This window comes from Colossoma macropomum, unplaced genomic scaffold (assembly GCF_904425465.1).
Source record: "Colossoma macropomum unplaced genomic scaffold, Colossoma_macropomum, whole genome shotgun sequence".
NCBI lineage: Eukaryota > Metazoa > Chordata > Actinopteri > Characiformes > Serrasalmidae > Colossoma > Colossoma macropomum.
Window position 1 is genome coordinate 11,657,657 of NW_023494794.1, and position 20,781 is coordinate 11,678,437.

The 20,781-nt window shown below is 41.3% G+C and overlaps 2 protein-coding genes across 4 annotated transcripts in view; one reads left to right on the forward strand and one right to left on the reverse strand.

Moving 5' to 3' along the window:
- Positions 1–3,325, forward strand: part of abl1 (c-abl oncogene 1, non-receptor tyrosine kinase) — a 37,601-nt gene extending 34,276 nt beyond the window's left edge. For both annotated transcript variants that reach the window (XM_036580170.1, XM_036580171.1), the window contains exon 11: positions 13–3,325. In XM_036580170.1, coding sequence (XP_036436063.1) covers positions 13–1,643 — 1,631 coding nt within the window. In that variant the 3' untranslated portion in view covers positions 1,644–3,325. The remainder of the gene's footprint in view (positions 1–12) is intronic.
- Positions 3,326–4,281: 956 nt separating this feature from the next.
- rab14l (RAB14, member RAS oncogene family, like) lies at positions 4,282–20,569 on the reverse strand. 2 transcript variants are annotated; one of them, XM_036580172.1, is made up of 8 exons: positions 20,436–20,569; positions 14,708–14,766; positions 14,377–14,430; positions 10,696–10,873; positions 8,235–8,301; positions 7,962–8,049; positions 7,264–7,294; positions 4,282–6,648 (listed from the first exon to the last, which is right to left on the reverse strand). In XM_036580172.1, exons 2-8 carry the CDS (start codon positions 14,757–14,759, stop codon positions 6,471–6,473), a joined length of 648 nt encoding a protein of 215 aa, XP_036436065.1. In that variant the 5' UTR covers positions 14,760–14,766; positions 20,436–20,569; the 3' UTR covers positions 4,282–6,470. The 2 variants fall into 2 exon arrangements, with proteins under 2 accessions (XP_036436065.1, XP_036436066.1); XM_036580173.1 differs by lacking the exon at positions 20,436–20,569 and adding an exon at positions 20,152–20,199.
- Positions 20,570–20,781: the final 212 nt, after the last annotated feature.

Here is a 20,781-nt window from a genome sequence, read left to right on the forward strand (position 1 = left end):
TATTATTACCAGATGCTGCTGACGCAGAAGTAGCCATATCACCAATGCTTCCACGAAAGGAGAGGCCTTTGGTAGATAGCAACCTAAATGAGGATGATAGACTGCTGCCCAAGGACAAGTCTAAGAGCAGCCTTAACCCCTTCAACTTGATCAAAAAGAAGAAGAAAACTGCCCCTGCTCCTCCAAAACGTAGCAGCTCCTTTAAAGAAGACCGGCACCTTGACCCCAGGGGCTTGGGCGCTGACGCTAGGGAGGATTTCAACAATGGCTCCCCGATTACTGATGCCAATCTAGGCATGGATCATTTAAAATTCCTTTGTTCCAATAATAATGGAGCTGGAGGTGTCACCAATGGAGCCCCCACATATCCTGGTCAGATCTTCTCTTCGCAACCACGGAAAAAGGTCACACCAGCAACTCCTGGCGCTGGTGGGAAGATGGCCACAACACCCCCCAGCGAGGAAGATTTCATGACATCCAACTCCAAGCGCTTCCTGAGGTCCTCTTCTGCTTCCAGCATGCCTCCAGGGCCTGACCGTACAGAATGGAAGTCAGTCACGCTCCCCCGTGACCTGCAGCCTCGCCACTTTGATTCAGGTACCTTGGGGGGCAAGCCCGCCCTGCCTCGAAAGAGGGCAAATGAGGTCAAACCAGAGAACGCCCCACGTGGCGGAACGCTCACTCCACCCCCACGCCTGCCCAAGAAGACTGAAGATGCTTCGGATGATGTTTTCAAGGATGCTGAATCTAGTCCGGGATCAAGCCCCCAAACCTTAACCCCCAAGCTGGGTCATCGGGCACAAGCGCAGAGTGACAACTCAAAAACGAGTGCCCTGCAAGCTGACCTGCTCAAGTCCAGCGCATTCCCTGCAGTTGGGGCAGCTGGAGAGGAATGCAGAGCACGCAGACACAAACAACCTCTAGACCTTTCTGCTCAGAGGGAGAGGGATAGGGGGAAATTTTCAAAACCCAAGCCAGCTCCTCCGCCGCCACCTTCGAGCGTCAAATCTGGAAGGATTTCGAGGAGCCCCACTCAAGACCTGTCCTCTGACTCTAAAGTCAAAGGCACTCCTGACGTAAGCCCCTCAAGCTCTGGCTCGGTTGAACAAGGAAAGCCCCTCGCATCTCAGGAAGGCACCAAAAAACTTGCCACCTCGAAAGGACAGTCGTCAAGGACCTCTTCGACTTCCCCTACTAGTCCACCACTGGGAGTAGGGTCAAGCTCTCCTGTTGGTGATCAAGCGTCGGCCACGGCTTTCATCCCTCTCATGAATACCCGCCGCTCCTTGCGAAAAACCCGTCAGCCGACCGAACGCATCTCCAACTCGGCCATCACCCGGGAGATGGTCCTGGAGAGCACGGAGCTCCTGCGTGCTGCTATTAGTAGGAACTCTGAGCAAATGGGCAGTCACAGTGCAGTCTTGGAGGCTGGAAAGAACCTGTCCAAGTACTGCGTGAGCTACGTGGAGTCCATACAGCAGATGAGAAACAAGTTTGCCTTTCGCGAGGCCATCAACAAGTTGGAGAGCAGCCTGAGGGAGCTGCAGATCTGCCCTACAGCCACTGGGGGTGCCAACACACCACAGGACTTCACCAAGCTGCTCTCCTCGGTCAAGGAGATCAGTGACATTGTCCAGAGGTAGCGGAAGTGCCTGAATCCTACGCTATTTCTTTTGTTTTTTTTCCCTCTTTGTGGTAACCAACAGATTAATGATCTCATCAAAACAGATCTAAAGCGGGGAAGCTTTTTCTGAATGGCTGTGACATGCTATATACTTTATTTACACTAAACAGACTGAAATCACCTCTTGCTTTCACAAAATACTGGAGGACTCACAAAAAGTGTCTTGTTACTGTGCACAGATTTCAAAGGAACCCGAATGCCTGTAGGGTTTTGTCCTCAAAGAATCTTGAAATATGAATGCGATTCAGTTTGGCCTTCTTGAAAAGGTCCAAGCCCGTGTCTTAGTTACTTGAGAACAGTTGGATCCTTAATTCCACTTCTTATCTCTTAATGTTTCTTAATGTGCCTTCTTTCACATTGCCAGTGACAGTATCAAAAAGTCAAACCTCATATGCCGTATCACCTGGCTCCCACTTTACTGGGATCAAGATAAATCCAATTTTCTAGGGATCATGATAGATCCATTTTAATTACACAATAAACATGGTTTTGATAAAGACCGTACGTATGGCTGAGACATGCAGCTTTCTTCTAGACTTTTGCTCCCTATCTAGGCTTTTCATTTCTTTCTTGTGGTTGCAAATGTTGTAAAGGGCTTTGGTGAGTGATGTGAATGGTCCCATGATGTGAGGAATGGTTGTTCATATTGAGCCCAGTTTTAAGTATTATGGATATAACACTGTGCCATGAAGATTCCAGATTAGTGTGGTTCTTTTCACTGTGCCACTAGACTATGGAACAAGCGTGCCTTAATTGCTATTGCTTGAATCACATGCAGTCGCTCTTACAGACTGTCTCACCAAGAATCAGCAACACAGCTTAGGGAAAAAAAAATATATATATGTATGACTGAACTTTATAAATTATGCATTCGTCTACGGTAATGGACATGGATGATTCTGAACACTACTGTCTCCAGCAGCTGGAGAAAGACTAGTAACTAAGACCAGCAAGGCAAGAACCTATGGAACTGAATGTTTTATTTCATATAATGTTTTGAAAGGAACGCCAGCCACCACTCATGATGTCATTTCATAATGCTCTGGACACCACTCTCAGAACTGCCAAAAGGCTTTAAGGATTATAATCACTTTAACATCAAGGATGTCCCTTGAGGTCTTCTGCAGCAAGTCTCATGGTTCAGCAGCACCATCACTTGTCTTATAAACGTCATTGTTAATAGTAAGGATTGATGTATTGAGCTCTAAGAAAATGATCTGCTTAACAAACCAATGAACCTTCACTGCTAAGTCAGAAACTCATACTAAAACATTTGTTTTTGTTTTTACTTGTATTGTTGAAATAATACAATTGTTTTACAGTATTAGTGTTAGCATTTCCAACACTTAGCCCTCTGACTGCGATGCTTGAGGATGAAGCCAACCACAAGCTGCCTTTGTTTCAACATGGTACTGCCAATGTTGATGTCTGTTTTTTTTTGTTTTTTTTGTTTTGTTTTGTTGTTTTGGTCATAAAAATCATGCCACTACTCTTTTCTCTTTTGTACGCGAGCACCACAGTTTTGTACACTAATATGCTCGCCCTTTGTAAATACACATTTCTTACTCTTTTTCTTTTTCCCTCCCTGTAACCATGGTGCAATTTGTTGCATAAAATACAAAGCAATTTTGCTACTTGAAAGATCGCAGTTTTTGTTAATGGGTAATCTGTACTGGAAAAATCAACTGATTTTCACTGATTTTCACTGAGAAACGGCAGTAGTTCTAGGGCTTACACATCACAATTTCATTCAATATTTAAGGTGGAGTTCCACTGAATATTTTTTTTTTAATGTCTGCATAATCAATTGCTTAAGATATAAACAAAGTAATTGAGAATGGTTTGATGTGAAATATTCCATTCTAGAGAAACTGGATAGGAACTAGATGCCTGATGAGTTTAAAGCCTGTAAAAGCTCTCTCATGGGATGTTAATAGATGGACTGGTTCTAAATACATCGGCTGTATGTATATAAGGTTTTGGCTTAAAACATTTTTTATGCATTTGCAGCGGAGAGGTACATGCAGGGCATTAAAAGGCAAAACAGTCCCCAACGATTTTTTTTTCTTATTATTTATCAGTTGTTCACCATTATCAACATTACATACAAAAACTCAGACACATGCAGATTCATTGTGGTTTTGGATAGTATATTAAATGGCTATATTTGTTTTGTAGACATTGTGACCCTTGATTCATCACCACTGTAAAGAAATCAGAGACAGTTTTTCCACATTGTACATTTTAACACCAAACCACTCTGAATGACTTGGTTTACATCTCAGCAATTGCATTATGCAGAAAATTACAAAAAAATGTGGAATTCCCCTTTAGGTAATTATACAAGTGAGAAGTTTGCCAAAGAGTGAATTCTTACAGTGAGAATTGTGTCTGAAATAGGAATCATGATGCATAGTGTTGTACTTTGCAGCATATTTATACTTCCAGCATTAAGTGTTGCTCTGAGCAGCATGAACAGTTGTTGCAGTTACAGGGTGGACAGTAAGGTGAATGTTAAGAATCCAGTTGATGTTGATGTTAGCAATACAGTACTGCCCAAGCCTGAGCTATAGCACAAAAAAGTCACACTCAGTAGATCCAGTAGAATGTTTTCTGTCTAGAACATTTTATTATCATTATTAAAATCAAAATGTCAACATTTTAAAATCATATACACGCAAGAACGCATTTTAAATGTTAGCACAGCTCCTTCAGATTTTATACATATGTATAAATTTATACATACGTTTTAAACTTATGTGAACATATAGAAGTGGTCATTCGGACAGCAAAGAAATGGACAGAGCACAAGGAGGACTCCACCCTAAAACCAAACTCTCAACCACTCCTGTTACCAGACAGCACAACCTCCTCCTAAACAAGAACTTTGGGCATAAGAGTTCAGTGAGGAGATGGACAGACACATTTTGTCACATATAAGCCAGGTTTCAATTGGGATACAAATTGAGTGCTGCACCAATCCCTGCTTTCTGAGTCTGCTACTACTTCTAGCCAGAGAACAGGTGCATAGTGGAATCTCAATAGAACACTCAGCACAGAAAGAGTCTGTCCACGCACGCACACAATTAGTCATAGAAAATGTTAAAGAATTTCCTAGGCAAGAGTTACCAGTGACTCATAACAGCTGTACATTGGAGTCAGTGCTGCTGTCTGTCTTGCATTATCACCAACAGATATTTAGCCATATATACAGCTGCTGAATACGAAGTATTTTATAATGGTACATGAGTCAGATTCCCCATTCTAACACTGCAGCGGAAGCTGGTTTGGTGGGATTTGGGGTTTGCGCTTTGCTGTGTTATTATACAAGCCTATATGACAGCAGCCAGTCAAATTTACAGCCAGAATGCGAGACAAGCACGTCTATCACACAGCGTTCACTAGAACTTTTTCCTGTCACACTCTTCTCCAAGAGCTAAAATAAAATGTAGCGATATTGTAAAACAGTATGTTTTATTTTGACAGAAAGAAGTCCAATCTGCAGTATGTAGAGCAAGCGCAACAAAGTAAGATTAAACAGTGATGGTAATAATATTAACATTAATCATAACAATAAGGCAACAACAACAAAAAATGCTGGTAAGGACAGATGGAGTTCTAACTGATATGGTTGAGAAGAAGGGATAACAGGTGGAGGAGGGGTTGGTGCAATGAAACAAATAGTCAAAAAAAAAAAGTCATGTAAAATGCAGGGTGGGGGGAGGTGTCTTTCATTAAAGTGTCATTATCTGAGTGAGAAGACTCCATCCCCCCATGACCCCCAAGAACTAGCAAACGCAATGAGTTTGTCCCCCCTCCCACCCAACCCATCCACCTATTCATCCATACGTACAAGATTACATTACTGCAGATTTGCCCCATAACCTTTTCTATCATGTTCTCCCTCTTGTTGAGAAGCTGTATTCAGGTGTTGAGGTGGCTGTTTCGCAACAATTCAGCGTTGTCAGGATCTTCAGCATTTGGAGGCACTGTTTTGAGATTCTGACTGGATGTTCTCTCAGAGTTACAGGCCCTTCCGGACTACTTGACAGTGTGGACCACAGATAAGAATTCTCGTTGACCAACACCAGCTCACGCTGCTTTCACTTGGTCCCTCGTACACACTTTCAAATGCCTTAAAATGAACAGTCAACTATTACATGCCACAGCATTCTCCTGTGGCTGCCATACATGAATATACAAACATCTCTATCCCTCGACACTGAAGGCTGAACGTCATTATTGAGTTCGGGAGAATCTAATTCTCATTTTCTTGAATAACAATAAACTAAACCATGCGGGGGAGAGACATAAACCGAGCACTACTTCCTATGATGCTCTGGATTCTCAGAATCTCATGAAGAAAACTGATGTGTAAATTATTGAGCTATAAAATAAATGAATAAAAAATAACCTGCTTGGTTCTCTCAGCTGTCTCTCAGACAGTCAATGACCTCTGTTCTTCCTTTAACAGGTCTGTACCACGTGATGTATCCATGGATAGTGAACAGTGACGGGTATAGTCAGAGCATGACAGGGAGGGAGAAGACCAATGGGGGTAGACAAACAGGTGAGAGTGAGAGAGATGAAAGGGAAGGAGAGGATAAACAGCCAAGCCTGTCCGTTGTTTCCTCCCTTGTCGGCCCCTGCTCGTGCTCCCCTGCAGGTCAGGACAGGGCGGACTGAGGCCCAAATGGGATAATAAAAGAGGAGTAGTAGATGCGGAGAAGGTTTGGGGTTGGTGCTGGGTAGGATAGGTAGGCAGGCAGGCAGGTGGTGCTGGTCATTAGCAGCCGCATCCTTCCCTCTGAGGTTGTGGTTCGCTGGTTAGCCGGCCACCCTGAGGCGCAGAGGGCTTGTGTTGGACCCCTGATTCAGCTGCATTCAGGTCAAGGCTGCCATCCTGAATGTTTTGGTAGATCTTTTTTGCCGCTTCCAGAAAAGCATCCTCCACATTTTCCCCTCTGTCAGAGACAGACACAGGTAAGACAAGGTAAGACAACTAGAAATGGTCCCTTACAGTCACAGCAGCAGTGGCTCCCAAGGAGATACACCCTCCTGAGAGGGCATGTTCAACCCCAGCTCATTAAAGCAATGGCTAAAGCCAAAAGTCAGAATTACACAATTTCCGCTTGAATCCAGATGTAGTTGACCAGCCAGGGCATGTTTGTTTCTTTAGTCTTGCTCTGGGGCTATGTAGCAAAAAGTAATGGGAAATTACAGACAGACACACTAAAACAGCAAACCAGTGTCCACCTATTTGAGATTACTTGACAACTCATTAAGATTTAAAGTAATTGATTTAGGCATGCAGTTTGCATAATCTTAATCTTTGGCTGTAAGGTTATATATAGTTGTTGGCTACATTAGCTGCAGTGAAAAGTAGCAAACTTTGGATACTAAACATGCCTTGGCTTATCGACTACATTTGTGAAAAGGAACAAAAACTGTGAATCTGATTTTTTTGGACGAACCATCAAATCTGCATATGAGAACAAAGACAGCTTTGGGCTGAACTAAAAAAATCAGCTCTCATCTCACGCAAAACACCACAGTTATTCTCGGTACTGTCAACTTACGTTTTTGCACTGGCTTCCAGGAATAGCAGACCTGCAGAACAAAGGACAGACATCAGTAAAACCAGCAATTCTGTATAGCACTTTTTTTTTCCTTTTTCAGGAAGCTGTTAAGTTGCAACATATTCAATCATAGTCATTTATACACTGTATGTCCAAATGTTTCTAGATGCCTTCTCATCCAACATTTCTTCTAAAATTAAGAACATTAATAGGGAGTTTGTTCCCTTTTTGCCATGGTAAAAGCCTCTACTCTTCTGGGAAGGCTTTACACTAGATGTTTGAACACTGCTGTGAGCATTTGACTGCATTCAGCCTCAAGAGCATTAGTATCAGCACTGATGTTGGATTATTAGTTCTGGATCACAAATGCCAATCCAAATCATCCCAAAAGGTACTGGATGGTAGCCCATTGTTTCAGAGCACTGTTCCACAGCTGAGGGGCTTTTTTGCTTCTATTCAGTGCTTTGCATTAGGAATTGTGACCGTAGACACATGTATGGCTGCTCCAGAGCATCCCATTCTATTGGCAGTGCTCTTCTATGGAGATTTTACAAGCCAGGTGTGCAACTGAGTACATGTGTCGGTAATGGGTGCTTCTTAAAGTAGATGAATCTGGATGCTTTTGGACATAGTTTATTTTATGCTCAGTGCTGCTTTGAAATAGTAAAGACAGCTGCGCCTGGCATAACCCATCTCACCATTCTCCTCAGCAAACTGTTTGGCTTCTTCATACGTCACATCTCGCTGGGCCTCCAGGTCTGCTTTGTTGCCTATGAGAATGATCACCTGACAGACACACACACAAAATTTTACTTTCATGTCCAAAAATAAATAGCCTGACAATGACTGGTTGAATCTGAAGACATTCATGGTTGAGAATGAAACACCATAACAATGATATTTAATCACTAAATTTAATCACAGTGTTGTTCCACTCAGCAAAACAAAGGCGGCCCTGGCTGTCTACTCACAGTATTAGGGTTGGTGAGGTTCCTGGCATCAGTAAGCCAGCTGCTGAGGTGGTTATATGTGCTTCTCCTGTTGTATACACACAGAAAGAGAAAGAACACTGGTTGTCATGACAGCAGTCAAGGACACAAAGCGCACCAGCAGAGCACTGCAGACAGATGGCATATAAACACCTGTCATTAGAGACCCCCAAGTGACCTATCAAAACAGTGCTGACACTAACCTGGCTGCTGCAGCGAATCTTTGGTTTAGCCCAAAGTTTTGGATTCACCAGTTTCAACTATATCCTGTAACCAATAATCTTCCTTTACAAAATGTCCATTGTACAGAGCTGCCTTCTAGAGCATTTTCATAAGCAGAAAACACAACTCCAGCGTCTGTTCTGAGATCATGAAGGAGGAATGGACATTAGTTGTTGTATTATTTGCAGACAGCTGCAGGGAACAAGTAACACTTCTCTTCAGCTTATTTATCTGTGGTACTGATCTTATTCATATTATCCTTAAAAAAACACTTGAGGATAAGTATGCATCTAAAGTAATAGTCAAAAATAGGCAAAAAAAAAAATCGAATACATAAAACTTCCCTCAAACCACTAGGGGAGCGCGAATACAATTTATTGCATAGCGTGGCTGCATCTAGGGATGCATCGATACCATTTTTCTTCAGACTGAGTACATGTACATATTTTTTTTAGTACTCACCGATACCATACTGAGTTACCCACTTAGAATTAAGTAGTTGTTAGTGTAAATAAGAGCAATGAAACTTAACAGTTAAATCATTAAAATCTAGCTGGTTTTAAATGAAATGTATTAGCTAGCTATGCTATTGAGTAGCGCTGTAGTGGAGAAAAGCAGGTTTTGTTCCATGTCAGAAAAGCACTTCTGTAGTTTTGATCTTCATCTGAACTTTTCAGCAAGAGTCACTGTAGCACACTGTCAGCAGGAATCACATCCAAGGTGTTCACGTGTGGAGTCTGTGTCTTCTCTCTGTCTTTTGAGTGGCTGGTTGGGCTTTAGTTGATTGTCCTCTGAAGCCAGATATACAATGCGTGATAGTGAGAGCCACTACCTCCACATGGAGAAAACACTGAACAGTGGTGAATCTTCCCAGAAGTGGCCAGCCTACCAAAATTCGTCAAAGAACACAGCGACGATTGCTGCAGGAGGTCACAAAAGAACCCAGATGAACAGCTAGGGAACTGCAAGCCTCACATTCTTGATTCTACCATCAGAAAGAGACTGGGCAAAATGGTATCTACTGGGGAGGGTTGCAAGGCGAAACCCACTGCCAAATAAGAGAAACATAAAGGCTCATCTCACACTTGCCAAAAAACACCTTGATGAAGCCTTTTGGACTAATGTTCTGTGGATAGAGGAGTTGAAAGTGAAACTTTTTGGAAGGAAGGGGCCCTGTTACATCTTGCAAAAAGCTAACACAGCATTCCACAATAAGAACATCATACCAACAGCCAAACATGGTAGCGGCAGTGTGATGGGGTGGGAATGCTTTGCTGATTCAGGACCTGGCCAACTTGCCATAATTGACAGAGCCATGATTTCTGCTCACTAACAGAAAAACATGCAGGAGAAATGTCTGGACAACAATCTATGACCTAAAGCTCATGCGCAACTGGGTTATGCAGCAAGACCATGATCTGAAGCACAAGACCAAGTCCAGCGCTCAAGAAACAAATTTAAGAATTTGGAGTGGCTTATTTGAAGTTCTTACTTGAACCCCACTGAGACATTGTGGCAGTTTATGCTCGAAAGCCCAAAATGTGGCTGAATCAAACGAACTCTGCAAAGAGGAGTGTTCCTCCACATCAATGTAAACACTGCTCTTCAGTTACTGGAAGCATATGGCTGTAATTGATGCTGATAAAAATGGCACAATCAGGTGACATTTGGGGGCAATTACTTTTTCACATGGGAGAATGAAATGCTTATTTAAAAACTGTTTTGTGCTTCTTCACGTCCTCCTTGTATTATATTACGTTCTGTATGAGGATCTGAAACCATTTAGTGTGGCAAATATGCAAAAATAGAGGAAATCAGAAGGAGTGCTGTATTGTCATCTATAAAAACAGACAACTAAAAACAGTAGTAGCAACCATCTTGAAGTGTGCACTGTGTGTGTAATGTGTGTAATGATTTATGTGTTCAGTTTGTTCAAGGGTGACTGGTGGGGTGTAAGCTATCATTTGCTCTTGTAGGTCCAACACAAAACTGTAAAAGTAAACTTCAAACATCCCAAAAGAGACTACATTTAGGGTAAGAACACAATTGTAAAAATTTCAATGTAGCTCCAAGTAGAGGCCAACATATATAAATGTCTGTTAGAATTACAGAGTTGTCTATAGAGGAACCCTATGTAGTGTTCTTCTTGTTTTTTGTTCCATTACAGTTCCAGTTGGAACCTTTGGCCTAAAGCAGAGCGAGGTGAGATCAGGTAACACACCTGGTGATGTCGTAGACCATGAGCGCTCCGGCGGCTCCCCTGTAGTAGCTGCGTGTGACGGCCCTGAAACGTTCCTGCCCTGCCGTGTCCCAGATCTGCAGCTTGATCTTCTGCCCGCTCACCTCGATTATCCTTGTCCCAAACTCCACGCCGATCGTGTGGGGGCAGTCTGCCATGACTGTGGGGAAAGAAACGATTTAGGATTTGGATTTGAAGACACATCCTGAATGAAAAGTATTTCATTAAAAAGTCTACAGACAGAATTGCTCCTTTGAGAATGGAGACAATTGGAGGATCACTGGAAACACATGGTCAATTTTTCATGAGGCATTTGCTGACATCTTTAGAATTAAATCATCATGTGCATGTTTTTTTAACAAATTAAGTGCCAATTATAAAGCATCCTTGACAAAGCACAGTACCATTCAACAATCATGCGATGCATTACACAACCTAATAATGCAGTGGTTCTCAAACCAGTCCTCAGGGCCCCCAGAGGGTCTATATTTTTGGCTCCAACCTAACACAATGCAAACTGTTAGATCAAAAATGTAGACTGTCTGGCGGGGCCTGGCAAACGGTTTGAGAACCCGTTTTCCAGGCTGGCGTCATTCATACACATATATTGACATGAAAACTTGCAATGAAGAAAATAAGTAGTTCAGAAACCAATCCACTATAGCAGGGTTCAGTGGCATCATTCGTAGGAGAAAATGTTAACTGAATGTTACTGAAACTTATGGTGTACATTGAAACTAAAATACAGGGGTACGTGCTGTGGAATTACTTGGTTCACAGAGTCATGTCCAACATTTTTACAGTTTTCTTGGTTATTTTTGATTTTTTTTAGTAAAAATCTATTGCTTACCATACCATGTTCAAAAAGAACAATTTGTAACATGTTTTGCAGACATCTTCTTTGGAGATCCCACATCTATTATAAATAGAGGCCATTCTAAAAACTATGCCCACCTTTTGTGTTCTACTGGTTCCATAATGGCACTTTGTGCTTGGATCCTGATGGCCACCATTTGTAACATAAACTGTAGAAGGTTGCAAAGCTCTCATAGGAGTTACGAAAATCTACAGAAATCAATGTATTCTGCATCACTTTCAGGCGAAAATTAAATAGAAGCTGATTGTCTTGGTTGGTAACATTGATGAAGCTACTGAAGAAAGGATTACAAATATGCGAAAATGAAACTTCTTCGCTCACAAAACAGCTGTTTTCATGTTTTGGTAAAATTCTGTCAGTTCTGATTTGCTCATAAAGAAATAAATACCTCATCTGTAGGTAGAGCTGGGCAATATGGCCAAAAACGTTATCACGATAAACAAAATTCATATCGTTCTATATCGATACATATCGCGATAAATGTCAAATCATGATTTCTTTCACGTTTGAAGGCTGATTTTGCTCCTGGGTGGTTAATTGTAGTTTTAAACTATCACTCATGGTCCGATCATGACAAACACTCGGCAAACAGTGGAACATTTCACTAATCTGTCATGGGAGAGTGGGAGAAAGTTTCTGAGCTGTTTTTATCAGCTTGAAAAGCACAGCTGCAATTTTTGTAATAGTCATGATTTAAGAAAGAAAACAGATTCTTTTTAGCTGTCTGGTGACGAGCACTTGGCTACCCCGTTACAAATGCTAAACAAGTGGCCAACAACAGTGCTAAACTCTTTAGTTTCTCAACAACGTCAACTACGGTTCGGTAGGTCACTGCTGTCACTCCTACCACATCCATGTCAGAGTATATCACAGTACTCAGACACCAGCTAGCGACGACTTGATTTCTCTATGCTATCTTAGTAGTTTAAGGGGTGAACCGCAGTATATCTGACGTTCGCTGTGTAAAAGCATTATCTGCAGTGTGAATCTCTCACACCAGTCACAGAGTCCTCCTTTTAGGCATGTTTAAACTGAAAGCGGTGATTTTGTGTCTCGTTTGATTTACAGTATCATCAATTCACCGTGTTGTGCCGGAGCGCTGCTTCAAGTTAGCCAGCAGCTAAAAAACAGCTAGCCTGGAAAGACAGCGCTCTCCCGCTCTCCAATGCCTCACAGCTTCCTCAGTTTACTTTCGAACATGAACCCACTTCTTTCTTTCACTTTCGTTGCTCAAGAATGCACTAATACTAAAATATGACAGTTTAGCGCTGTAACACGGCGCTGTAGACGTGATTTAACACCGCTAAAGTTGTTAGGATGCACGGAAAGAGGTGAGTTCACTGTAGGACAGTACAGTTACACCACTGACCTCGTCACTCACACTCGGTCACAGGAAAACAGATCGCCGGTCGCTCAACTCAAACAGGGACTGTATAACTCCGCGTTTCAGCTGTTGCTAAAGTATATTTGGCGACCCTTACTTGTGGCCCCCTCCCTCTCTAATCAAGTCGAAAAATTCGGAAGTGCGCCCTCTCCTGGCGACAGCAGAGTAGTGTCGCTTTCCTTGCAGCAGAAAGCGCCACCAGGGCTTTCGCTAAAACGTGGAAGTGTGAGAACGATGTATTATATTGAACATTTATCGAACCCGTCTTATCGCTCTATCGAGGAAAAGTTATATCGCGATAATTATCGTTATCGTTTTATCGCCCAGCCCTATCTGTAGGTTGGCTTAATATTGACTGTAAACTGCTGCTGTGTTGTATTTGTGATTCACATGAACTGCCTGTTCATCATTCAAAATGATGAGTTTGCATGCATGCATATAAATGAATGACACAAGCTGACAAATATTGATTTAGCCAAATAACAGGCTAAGAGACAGCTGGCTGCCTCATCGGCATGGACAGCTGAAGGCCATGTTGGAGATCAACACTAATAAAATGCAACATGTGGCTCTCTCATTCCAGGGTACTTCCAACTTGACTCCATTGGTAGAGCTGTCCTTCCAGCTGTAATTAACTTGCTTATTTAAAGCTTTAACACAGTAATTCTACCAGTTCCAATTCACTTTCTCCCAATGCAGCAGAATGGTCCCACTGAGACACATAAATGCTTCATCCACGCACATTTGCATAAACAGACATGTCTGGGTTCATTTTTATTCAAAGGAGTATATTTCTGTAACTATAAAGGGTTGCAGACGTACACCACCAAGATCGTGCCAGCTCCCACAGAAGAAGACAAAGAGGCCAAACGAAAATGAACAGCAATATCTCTCTGCCTCAGCGAAATGAACTAAAACCCTAGAGCAGCTGGGGTTACCACTTAACACACTAATTCTCAATTTCTATGCCTTTTTCTCCTTCTGTTGCACCCTGCAAGCCTTTCTCTTCAGAGTGCACATGAGGAGAGGCAACTCTTCAGACCTGAACCTCCACACAGTTCTCGTTTGTTTCGTGCTCTCAATGGATCGCTTGTGCACCATGATGCAGGATGCGTCCTCAGTGAATGATGAGCGCCGCATCTGCAGTTCCGCTCGCTTATTTAAGGACCGGCTCTTACAGTGAAAAACTGCAGCATTTTCTGGCACACAGACACCTCATCGTTCTCCACATGAGCAATCATGCACTATTCACCATTGCCTATTAAGAGCACCATCTACAGCTGCATCTACATAAATTACCAATTTAGAAAAATATTATCCTTACTTGTCTTACATATAAATATCAATGAAGACACCTTATGAAGTTTGATTCAGAAGGGAAAGGGGAAAGAGCGATACTTACATTTCTTTTCTGTAAACTGGTGAAGCAAACATGACTTTCCTACCCCCATATCCCCTGAGGAAAGGACAGAAGGAACAGGTTATATCCCACACAGAGCCATAATGCCAATATTTCACAATACAGTGCCTCTTTCTGATACTGCTGGTGAGAAAGCTAATGATGAGAGAAGGCAGCTGAAAGGAAGCAAAGGTAATGAATGCATAGTCATCAGAGATCAAACATGAATGGAATGCCGGCTGCCAGCAGAGTGCATGAAGTGTTAGCTATGGACCTATATAGTTATCTCCATCTGACCCACATATTACCTCTATGTTCTCTCAGTCTTACTCACCAATGATGATGTATTTAAAAATGTAGGAGTAGTTGTACGGTGCGGTGGCCATTGTGGCTCTGAAAGAAGAAAAAAAAAAAGGACAAACAGTCAAAATGCTAATCTAACTATTTTCCTGCATGTAGATGTCACAGTTTTCAACTGTGTAACAGATTCAATGGTTTAATGTTGAGCTGCACTGCATCCATTAACTGCATTTCACCGTCTTTCAAATATGTACCTGAGGCAACTCTGTAGCTGCACATAACATGCATAAACACTTGAGGAACAATCTACTCAGCAATCTACTCAGTGAAGCCATTTACACCTTTCATTAACAGTTACATTTTTCACTGCGTGCCCAGTGCAATCAGATGAGCTCTGCTTTTACTTACAAAATGAAGAATTTGTGGCCAGGATAACAGAAACATGTTTATTATATATACATCGTATTTACAATTAACAAACATGCTTCAGTACCAAAAAAGTATCAGGCGTTGCTTTGAAAAAGGACATATTTTTTAAAAACTTTACATTAGTAAGAACACTGCTGTTGTGGTGAACCCCCACCTGTCTGGTCCGCCCCAACGTCATACAATCTAGTTTGTCATGAGGTTCTGTTAAGCTACTGCAGTGACAGCCTCTTGCTATATCATCAGTTTATTTTTATTTAACACTTTATTTTATTTGAGATCTAACTTCACAGAGTGAAGCTAATGGAACAGCATCTACGGCGCCAGGCGGACCAGCTCAGTGGAGGGACCATGTAACCATGGTGGTTACAGGTTATGAATTCTGACAAAATCTGATTTCATGCAATTAGTTCCATTTCCAACCAGATAGTTTCTTAAAAGAGAAGGCATTTGGCCACTCAGAAACATTGTGGCCAGGGGCACTAGGCATCCTGGTGGTGTCCGATTTACTTCTGTTTACTTTTTTCTCCCATTATATGAAATAAACAGACAAGCTTGGCTTAAATGTCTTAAATCGTAAAAATGCACTTGGTTTCAGCTTTGCTGGTTAGTTTGGTTAGTCAGCAGATGCATTTCCGCTCATGTAATAGTATGTGGACATACAAACCTAATTCTAAAAAAGTTAGGACAGTTTGTGAAATGCTAATAAAAATAGAAAGCAGTAATTCGTAAATTCAGTTTGACATGTATTAAAATTAAATTTTTGTCAATATATGTTCATTCCAAATTTGATATTTGCAACACATTCCAAAAACGTTGGGACAGGAACATGTCTAGTACTGTGTTATCTTTCCTTAAACAACACCTAGTAGCCTAAACGTTTAAAAAAGACTACAGACACAAACTGATCCAGTTTTGAAAGCAGAATGTTATGCCATTCTTCTGTTACACAAGCCTTCAGTCTGCAACCGTACAGGGCCTTCGCTGTCTGATTTTGAGCTTAATAGGACACACGTTTTCAATGGGAGACATGCACCCACATTCTCTGATTACATAGTCATGCTGTTGTAACATGCACAATGTGGCTCGGTGTTGTCGTGTTGAAATAAGCATGGGTGTCCCTTAAAAGATGGCGCCTAAAAGGCAACATGTTGCTCCAAAATGTGTTCAGCGTTGACGGTGCTTTCACAGATGTGCAGGTTACCCATAAATGCCACCCTACACCATGACAGCTCCTGGCTTTTGAACTTCATGCTGGTAACAATCTGGATGGTCCTTTTCTTCTTTGGCCTGGAGAACGCAGCATTCATTATTTCCACAAAAAATCTGAAAGGGTGACTCAGACCACAATACACATTTCCACTGTGCAACAGTCCATTTCAGATGAGCTTGAGTCCAGAGAAGTCGGTAGCATTTTTTTAAAAACTTTTGACATATGGTTGTGACGCTGTGCATAATACAGTCTTAACTTACAGTTGTGGATGTAGCGACAGATAGTGTTTACTGACAGCAGCTTGTCAAAGATCCATGTGGTAATATCCATCACTGAAACATGCTGTTTCGTTTCCCTTAATCTTTTGATGACAGTACGCACTTTAGAGGGTGAAATACCTAAAATCCTTGCAATTGCTCATTAAGGAACGTTATTCGTAAACTGTTGGATTTTTTGCTGATGCGTTTTTGGCAAAGTGGTGAGCCTCAACACATCTTTGCTCATAAAGGACTAGGCCTTTCCTGGATTCTCCTTATATATCCATGCATGATTGCAAAACCTGTTTAAGATGTTTTTTTGAATATTTCACAATGTTCCTAGTCTTAAATTGTTCCCTTCCCAACTTTTTTGGAATGCGTTGCAGGCATCAGTTTCAGATGTATGTTTATAAAGATAAATAAATAGTTGATCAAAAAAATAAAACATTATGTATCTTGGCTTTATATTTGTGTTCAAATACAATCCAAATATGGTTTGAGTGATCCAATCATAATCAGATCAAAATGTGACCCGATCATGGTAAACGCATGTTCATGCAAGAGTAAACAGCCTCAATACATGATGCTTAACAACAGTTAAGCATCAACACAAATATATACTTTTTGAGGGTATGGCAAAAATGTCATGACTGATTAAGCCGAGTTGGTTACAATCCCAAAATTATCCATAACCACACCAAAAAATGTGCTGGCTATGAGTAATGTCCACTAAACTATGAAACTCAAGATTTTTTTTGTTCCATTTCTGTGTAATCTTTTTAGCTGGATTATTGTCCTCACTGTTTAATACAACTACTTTTTAAGTGGCCCAAATAATTTATTACTGCATTATGTATAAATTAAGACTTCAACCAAACTCATTTTATTTTCCCGCCGGTCCACTTATGTTTGTATGGATTTATGTGCCAAAAATGATCGCAATTCATTTTTACATAATCTTTATCTCTTCGAATTACACAGGCTGTTTTTGTCATTGCGTCTTTACGACCAATATACATAAATGAGATTTGTTTTGATTGCTGCTTCATTCAAAAAAGCAGTCTAGTGGCCTTGTGACTTTTAAGTAAATGGATGGATGTAAATGTGTAGATCTACACATCAATTATTTCCAAACTGTTTTTGCAGAACAGCTGGACTCTAAGACTAGGGAGTGAATGGCATATTTTATAATGTTAAAGTTTACATACTACTTCTAACTTCTTAGTTTAAAAAAATGCTTTTCCCTGATATGGGCCATTTAAGTTGACTCAATTAAATTACCAAAGAAGTTATAACCTCATGGATTGTACCTGGCTAAATAAAGGTTAAATAAATAACAAAATAACGAATCAGAGCCAACAGCAGCGGCAGAGAGCGGCACTTGCAATACAGAACTCCTGTCAGACTCTGCTGAAAAAAATTCCAAGAATCACTAATCCAATTCTGTTAGGCAAGAAAGCAGACAGCACAGACTGTAATAAGAGGAGACAAAAGCCAGACTCCCAAAGGTTATATCATTGTGTTACGCCTTAAGAGCTATATTTCCAGTAGTAATCTGACCTGTCGTCCATCAGCTGGAAAGAAAACCTTTGGAATATGACTGAACAGTGTTCTATGCTTTTGGACAAGGCCTAAATAACAAGCATAAGTTCTATAACATTACTGCATGACCCAAAAAGCCACACAAGCACAGAAACGAGTCTTTAAAACACACCAAGTGGCCTAAATATTATTTCATGGAAAAACAATGAAGCTACACATCAGAGCAAAATCTGACTTTTGTGGAAAGTCTTTTTTGGAAATCTCACACTGAACTGCAGCAAGCTTTTCTAAGAAATGGTGTCACTGTAAAGCCGTCAAACCAGTCTTTGAGATTATCATCAATTTTAAGAAAAGTATAATAGGCTACTGATGAACAAGCTCATCTTGCAATGCACAAACCTGACAAACTGAGCCTATGACAGTTACACTGGTTCAAATCCTTCCTATGTAGTCACAGACATGGTACCACAAACATTATTTTACGGAAGGTCCCTAGAATAAGCTCTAAAATGCTCCTCAGCCTGTTTCATTGCCTCCCCTCACATGACCCTACATCATGAGGTGCATTCATTAGAACACATCTGAGGCATGGCACAAATCTACTGCCACATTCCCACTCTCCTTCGAAACCTTCCAGCATCTCATCAGTGAAGTGACATGCACCCACCGTCCTTCACCCTGAGCAGCAGCTAATCCAAGTCAAACCATAAATCTGAGCTCAGAGCAAGGAAGGAATGAAAACTCTACTAAATACTCCACAACACTGTAAACTGATAAAATATAAACTCTTTCCACTTTGAACTTCCTGAACAGGGCTAGGGGCATCCATTACGGAGAGGCAGAGGAAAGCATGTGATCAGACTGCAGCCTCAGCACTTCCCTCCTCTGATTCAGAAACCTTACATCTTCCCTCAAATGCCTTTCTATACTGTTTTCTCTTTCAACACCCTTAACACAAACATTCAATAGATTAAAAGATTGCAATAGCTTGTCGTTATTAAGGGCACTGAACTGTGTGCTAAAGTGACTAACAATGAGATTAACCAAATGTATTAAGAAACAGTACAATACACCCACAATCAGGAGCACTGTAAATCAACAACCCTTCCCTACACAACCTCAAAGAAGACTGACTTTATCAGTAGCATAAGCCACTGAGTATCTGAAACTGAAATCTGGCAAATATCGATAGAGGCTACCAGTAAAGATGACGAATCATTCTCTTACGTTAAAGATCATTAGCGAGATGTCTACAATAAACCTGGCGAGAAACTGAGTCTGTGGTTTCTCTCGGGCCTACTTGTCACAGTTCTGGTACGATAGTTAACAGTGAGCAAAGACTGATGGGACATCTAATGCACTTACACTTAACCCTATTATCTACATTTCTCAAGCAACACTGGGTGGAAACTAGTTATCCCGTTTCAAGAGCCAAGTTAGCTAGCTGTAGCTAGCCTAAGCTAACGAACACTGTACGACAGTCGCTTAGTCAGGACAGTCAAAAAAGGGGTAGCTAGGTACTGACTTAACCTAGCTATTTAGCTAACTAGCATAACACTTATCATACAGCACTGCATTAGTCGGTTTAGGCATTTATCTATAAATGTCACAATGCTTTTACTGAGAGAAGCAGTGGCGTCAATAAAAGTAACGTTATGCTTTAGAAAGTTAGCTACTGATAATAATGGTTTCTCTGCCAAGCACCGATTAATAATCTCGCTATGGCAGATAAATTAACCGGACACTAAATGACACTCATGACAACCAAGGCTGCCGCAACGTTAATGTTAACTGAATAGCTGTCCCTCTGCCTCTGCCTTAACCAACAACCGTTAACGTTAGCTAACCTAAATATTATCTAACGTTAGCCGGCTAGCTAGCAAGCCGAACAAAATAAAAACATCCCAATACTACAACATAACAAACTCCGTCAATTAAGGCATAAAACTGGATACATACGACCGGATACTGACTCAAATATAACAGACCGAATGTAAGTTATGACCAAAAAATAAGGACATTTGGGTGTAGTCCCATCACCTCCTTCCTGTTTTTCCTAGCGACACAAACTGCCCACCAATTTCTCTTTGCACCAGCTAAGCTAGCTTGCTATCTATCTAGTCTAGCTAAGCTAACTGAAAAGCTAACTGAAAAGCTAGCTACCTGGACAAGTTAGTGGTGTAGCTATGCTATCTGGCTAGCCAGGTGTTGTTCCTCCAAATGTTAGGCTGTGAAAGGTGGACAAGAGAGACGTTTTTCGTGCCATCGGTACCGTAGTGTCGGACAAAATTACGAGCTTCTACTAATACTCTCTATGTCCTTACCAGGGATTGTGTTGTTTATTTCAGCGCCTTGAGCTTCCCGAAGGGATCTGCAGGTTTTCCTGAGTTGAACACACACAGAGAGAGAGAGAGAGAGAGAGAGACTGCTTCCAAGATGGCGGTGCGTACGGCACAGGGTTTCCTCTATCGTATACAATGGGCTTGTGGGACAAAGGGCATCTGTGCAGAATGTTAATTCGTTTAAATTTAGCAAATACATGATGATGCTGTTAAATTATTTAGCGTTATAATCTTCTGTTGAAATAGTTACAATAATTTTACGCGTTGTGGATTGATAAAGTTTAGAATGAAGATACATCCATATCGATCGATTTCAGAAATCACAGCC